The sequence below is a fragment of the Sus scrofa genome, chromosome 14 (genome assembly GCF_000003025.6).
Source record: "Sus scrofa isolate TJ Tabasco breed Duroc chromosome 14, Sscrofa11.1, whole genome shotgun sequence".
Classification (NCBI taxonomy): Eukaryota; Metazoa; Chordata; class Mammalia; order Artiodactyla; family Suidae; genus Sus; species Sus scrofa.
The window spans coordinates 7287320-7293703 of record NC_010456.5 but is presented as its reverse complement, the minus strand read 5'-3'; the positions used below and the strand labels follow the sequence as shown (position 1 = coordinate 7293703).

Sequence of the window (6384 nt, the reverse complement as noted above, 5' to 3'; positions counted from 1 at the left end):
ACTGGTTCTCTGCCTAAAACAAACTAGTCCCTTTAGTTCTGCCTGAAACTTTTTGGAGATGTCCCTCACTCACAAAATAAAACCCATGCTCCTGCCAGGGCCCTGTGTGTTCTGCTCCCTCCCCTGGTGACTCTTCAGCATGTTGAAGTAAACATATGTTAAGACACAATGTAGAAAAGAAAGACTTACAAAGTAAAAAACAGGGAGGGGGAATAAGAAAGTAATTATACTAATAGAATTGTTTGGTCAGAAGATATGCAGTTTGCAAAAGGAAAATAAAACAGAAGGTAACATATGTTTGTGTCAAGTAAGTAGGAGAGATAATAGCTACTATATTTCCAAGAAAGAAGAAATCTTTTGAATGAGATGGAGTAAAGAATAAACCTTAAGGTAATTGCCATCAGGATGGTAGAGAAGATAAAAAAACTCCCTTTATGAGGTATGAAGTTCCAGTTGTAAAGTAAGTCAGTCCTGGAGATGTCATGTACAGTATGGTGACTATGATTAATAATACTGTATTGTGTATTTTGAAAGTTGCTAAGAGAATATGCTATGGAATGGCCGTCGAGACTCTCTATGGAAACGTGGGCATTGTAGAAAAGTCTAGCAGAAAAGTCTGCTAGAACTCTCAGCAGTCCTGTGTTGCATCATGCCAGGAGCTACTCCTCCTCTAACTCTAAAACAGGAAGCAAGTGTGAAAGATACAACTATGTCCATTTAAACAGGAAAACGGAGGATCAAAGAGGCCAAAAATTAGTCTTAGGGAGTAAAGAAGACAGGATGGATGAACACCACTTCACTTCCTGGATGCAACATGCTCACTACATGAAATTTCATTGAAAGGTTTATACTGGGTTTTTTTTAGTTTTATTGAAAACCCAAAGTATCTTGAGATCGGAGAAATAATGGTATTTCTAACATGTTTTCTGAATCCATTACTACAAAAGCGTATTTTCACCCATGCCATTCCTGAATCCTGAGTCACCTTTGCCGTTTTCCTTGACTGTATATGTTCAAGTTTTATTGTCTCCCATCACTTGTCTGTGGTTTCTCGAGTTTCCTCTTCTCTACTCCTGTGGGTGCACTTTGTCCTTTCCCTGCTGAATCATTTGTCAAGGGTCTGCCATTGGACAGTCATCCCTCTCCTCTACACGGTGAACCCAGGACACAAGACCCACTCATTTAGTGTTTTGGCGCCACCAGCTGGGGACCACAGCTGGACAACTACTGACCCTGCTCTGAACTAGGCACCTTCTTATAGATTCTTCCTTTCAATGGAGAAGGGCTTGGCAATAAGAGTTCTTTTATCTTTCTTTTTGTTTTGTATCAAATTTGAAATGTGCTGTAACAGACTTTCAATAGAGCTTCTTAACAAAATATTTGTACCTGTGCTGGGTTATCAAATGCTCACACCCCCCTGTAAAATAGAGTCTAGCACCAGCAAATCACAATGTGAAAGCTTGTTTTTCCTCCCACTGCCAATTGACAAATCCCTTTCACTGAAGCCACCTGTATCCCACTTCCTCCTTGGCTTGGGGAGGAAGGGAGGGAGGACATAGGCTTGGGAACAGCACATGGAGTTCTTGGCAACAGCCTACAGATGTCAGAAGTCAAATCCAGATGGAGAGTAGAGGAAGATGCAGGGAACTTGAGGAGTTGGGTGGAGGTTTGGTAATTACTTGGCCCTGACAAACTAGAGAAGGCAGTCCAGAGTGATCTGGACATATTTCTCTGCGCCTGGTGATCCAAAGTACAGCACTGCCCCGCCTGAGCGAGGGGGTGAGTTCTACGTCAGGCCTTTCTTCTTCTTCTTCCCCGCACCCACCCCCCCACCCCGGCGCTCGAGCAGGAGATGACTAAGTCATATGTTTCAACAAACAATGTACCTTATTTGCATGTTGGCTCCCATTCGTCGCTGCCCAACCAGGTGACTCAACGCGAGGGTACAAAAGTCAGCACCGTCTACCCACCAAAGCGTTGAGAGAACTAGCCGGAGAACTAGCCGGAGTGCGAGAGAGAAGAGACTGAGTACTGCCGTGCATTCCTCTAGTGGCAGGGGTGATCCAGCACCCAGAGAAAGACATTCCCAGAATTTCCAGAGCATTCTCGGTGGCTCTGCTGACTATCACTATGCGGTGGCCAGGACAGCGAGCACCCCTCAACCGCACTGGGCAGTGGGGACAGAGTGCACCCACCACCTCAGGTGCCCAGGCGGGGTGCGCCCCCAGCCGCCAGTCTTGGCTCCAGGACCCCCGGGCTCTCATCTTCGTCGTCTTTGGTGTCTTGTGGTTGGTGAGTCCCCATTGGGGGTCCTGGCTCGGGGAGGGGAAGGCGCGCCTGGTGGTTGGGAGGGAGTGGGAATAGGGTTAGGGACAAGGCGAGGTGCCCTCTTGGGTTGTGTTGGAGCTGGATCAGTAGCGGACAGAGTGGGGGGATGGAGCAGCATCATAGCCGGTGAGACCGACCGGGACCCAGATAGAGAAAAGCCCTCTGGCCTCGTGAGCTCTCTCAGGGGTAAATTCCAGGGATCAAGGCTGAGGTGGAAACTCCCTGGCAAGCTGCCCGGAGTGGCAGAGACTGGCTGTCTTTTCTTTCTTTACTGTTTTAACTTATGCCTAAATTCTAAAACACACTCATGGCAAATCAAAACAGCAGCCTGAGAAGAAGAATCACTCTGCTGCCTGCAACTCTTTTTGATCTAACCCCTGAGTTGGAGGCAGGTTCCCAGTTCCTTCTATTCACGTTGCCTTGCGGCTAGGAACCTTGCATCATCCAGCCTGGGAGGGGATCTGCTACTTCCTTTCCAGAAGCTGGTGAAGCAAACAGGAAAATACATGGTGATGCACATCCTGAAACCCCTCTCAATGGAAAGGCTCTGCCCCTGTACTTTCCAGGCTCCTTATATTAAAAAATAATAATAATAATAAATAAAGGTCAAATCAATATTACAGGTGTCATGAAGTTTTAAATGTTTTCATTGAACAAATTAATTCAAAATTCAGAGAATAATATTTATAATCAGAAAGGGATTACAGAATTTATTTTTTTTAATTAATCTAGGAGTTCCTTTATGGCTCAGTGGTAATGAACCCGATTAGTATCCAGGAAGATGAGTATCCAGGACTAATCTGAGCTCAGCCCTCACTCAGGTCCTTGCCCTGTGTGTGTGTGATGTGGCCCCATTTTGGTCTATGCCATCCACCCTAGGTTTTTCTCTCCTTCCAAGTGGGAACTGAGAGGTCCAGAGGTTCAGAAGCTCATTCAGGCCCTATGAGTCCTGGGACTGCAGCTGAAGAGGGCAGGCCTGCTCTGTTTCTTCCGGCTCTGGGGCCCTGAGTCCCCACTTCTTCATGTGAAATGGGAGGAAGTAAAAGTCTGCAGGGGCCTCTGTAAATGGCGCAGGGCTGTGTGAGGCTGTGTGGGAGGATGAATCACATTCTCAGGTGTCCATCACTCCGGTGCTGGGAGGGCCACAGGGTAAGTGGTCTCCTCCCCACTCCTGCAGTGGCTTCCACCAGTCTGTACTGGCTACGTGGTATCAGCTGCCTGAGGTGGACTCAGGAGCTTCTGAAGGCCAGGGTGGAAGGCTGTGCTGGAGAGGGTCATGAAGGAACACAGAAGAGCCCAAAAAGCAGGTGACAACAGTGATGGCAGTGCAGAGCCACGGGCCAGGTGTGTCCACATGCTTACAGTTGTCCCTCTGGTTAGCATCTTGCACAAGTGCAGTTTGAATAGTGAGCAGGAAAGGTTTTCATCCATGAGGCTGCCGGTGGCCAGTCTCCCCCTGGCCCCTGCTCAGAAGGCCTCGGTCCCTGTCCTTGGACCACTTTCCCTCAACCAGGGATGGAGAGAAGTGTGGCTCCACCTTCTGAGTCAGGGCTGGGGGAGTGGGGCCAGTGACATGCCTGAAGCATGTGCTCCTCGGCAGCTATGTCCTGCACTCAGCCAGGGACTGGGCATCCATTATTCACTATAATTTTCCTAACAACTTGGGAAGATGGGAATGATCTTTAAGCTGTGTGTACTGTGGAGAACATGAGTTTCAGAGGAATAAATTTCTGATATTTTTGGACTGACCCAGCAGAATCTGCACCCTACACCACAGCTCATGGTAATGCCAGATCCTTAATCCACTGAGCCAGGCCAGGGATCGAACCCACAACCTCATGGTTCCTAGTTAGATTTGTTTCCACTGCGCCATGATGGGAACTGCTTCTAATGGCAAGTGTACTTTGACCTGGGAATAGCATCTCCTGCCATTGCTCTTCAGGATGTATGAGAAGTGGGGGAAGGGAGAAGGGCTCTAACACTTCACACAACCACCTTGGACATTTAGAGGAGGTGAGATAATTACAGTTTATGGATGAGAAAATATAGCTCGGAAAGGAAAAGTGTCTAGGCTTTGACTTAACCCAAATCTATAGAAAAGAAATGAGTGGGAAAGAGAAATGACAACTTTTAAAAGATACAGGGACAAGACAATCAGCCTCAAGGTTCTTACAATGATGGGTCTCAAATGAATGGCATTCAACCAGAAGAAATTGGTAGGTTGCGAGAAGAGATAGAAGAATTAAAAAGTAATCAGGAACTTACAAAACCAGCTGGCTGAAAAGGACTCTTTGATTGAAAATTTGAAATCTTCCCAACCATCACCTGGCACAAATGAAGAGTCTTCAGCAACAGATTCAGCAAGAGATTCTGAACAAATAGCAGACTTGAAACAGGAACTGGCAACATTAAAGTCTCAGTTAAATTCACAGTCTATAGAAATCACTAAACTACAGACAGAAAAGCAGGAGCTGTTACAGGAAACAGAAGCATTTGCAAAATCACTTCCTGAACCAGAACGGAGTGAAACTGTTAACAGCTGCAAAAACTACTGATGTAGAAGGAAGACTGTCAGCATTATTGCAAGAGACTAAAGAATTAAAGAATGAAATTAAAGCTCTGTCTAAAGAAAGAACTGCTATTAAAGAGCAGCTGGATGAATCTAACAGCACCATTGCCATTTTACAAAATGAGAAAAACAAGCTCAGAGGTGGACATTACAGATTCTAAAAAAAGAACAAGATGATCTTTTGGTGCTGTTGGCTGATCAGGATCAGAAAATATTTTCATTAAAGAATAAACTCAAGGAACTTGGTCATCCAGTTGAAGAAGAGGATGAACTTGAACCCGGAGACCAAGATGATGAGGATGATGAAGATGAAGGTGATGGCAAGGAACAGGGTCATAGCTAGCTTTAAAATCTCTGGGGATGATAAGAGATTATATTGTATCTTTGACGATGGAGTCTTAAGACAGTGCTTTGGTTTGCCTCCACAGAAAATAAAGATTTAGAAACCAGGTGGAAAACATTCCCTGATAAGACTATTGATGTATTTTTTAAATGATGCCACCCATGTTGCTAATTCTTTTAATCTAACTTTATGTAGAACACATATCTCTTGTTGAAATTTATCTGAACTGTCCCAAAATATAATTTGCAAAGAGCTACAGACACTGAAAATGTAACAGTTTAAGGCACTTGGTGGCAATGCTATTTGCCTTAGTTCATTGGTTGTGTATAGAAGCTCTGTATTTGTCTGCTATTTTTACTTTTCAGAATTTGTGTCTTTAAATATTAACACATTTGGTTTAATGTGTGTTGGAATCATTGTTTCTAAATTCAATATTGGAGTTCTTAGCTAATGATTTCCTTTTAAAGAAACGGATTTCTTTAAAGGCAAGAGAGGAAGAGTCTCGGGGTAGTATATCCTTCACACAGTGTGACTCCTGCAAGAGCAGCATAGGACAGTGTAGGATGAGTGCCTTGACCCTAGATATGGCTGCATTTGGTACCTCAGTGAAAGAACGAAGGATGCTGGCCCACAGTGAGGAGGCAGGCATTTCTGAGAAATATTTGCAACAGTGTATTAGCATGTGTTTGGTTTGGGGTTTATTTAAAGCTAAACATGAAAACAAATTATAACTTAACAGCTCATGCAACACAGATGTAGTATTATTGTTTGATTATTATAAAACACATTATGTTCCTAGTTTTAAAAAGACCCAAACTATGGTTTATATAATTTATTGGCATTTTTGCTGAATAGGTTTAAGTCAGGTAATAGATTTTTAAAAAGCAGTGAAGCATTGTGTCAAAATTTAATGTTTTCGTAATAAAAATAGATACTATGTTCACGCAAAAAAGAAGAGAAAAGAAAAGATACAGGGACAATTTCAGTATTAAATCGGAAGCTTTTTAGTGTTTCATCATTGGAGGCTTTTGGTGATAAGTTAGAATGGCTTTGATTGAGTTAACTGTTTGCATCCCTGAGTTTGCTCTCGGTCCCAACATTTTGCTAAGGGAGGGCTGGAAAGGTCCTCGGGGTGGGACCTCTG

General features: G+C 44.1%; 1 protein-coding gene across 5 annotated transcripts in view; it reads left to right on the top strand.

The window, feature by feature from the left end:
* The window catches only part of LOC100624226 (tumor necrosis factor receptor superfamily member 10A-like), a 35411-nt gene continuing 30732 nt past the window's right edge, over positions 1706-6384 (top strand). The window contains exon 1 of one of the 5 annotated variants that reach the window (XM_005670430.3): positions 1706-2292. In XM_005670430.3, the coding sequence (XP_005670487.1) occupies positions 2131-2292 (162 nt within the window). In that variant the 5' untranslated portion in view covers positions 1706-2130. The remainder of the gene's footprint in view (positions 2293-6384) is intronic. The other 4 variants (XR_001300727.2, XM_013982658.2, XM_021073206.1 and 1 more) reach the window with 4 other exon arrangements.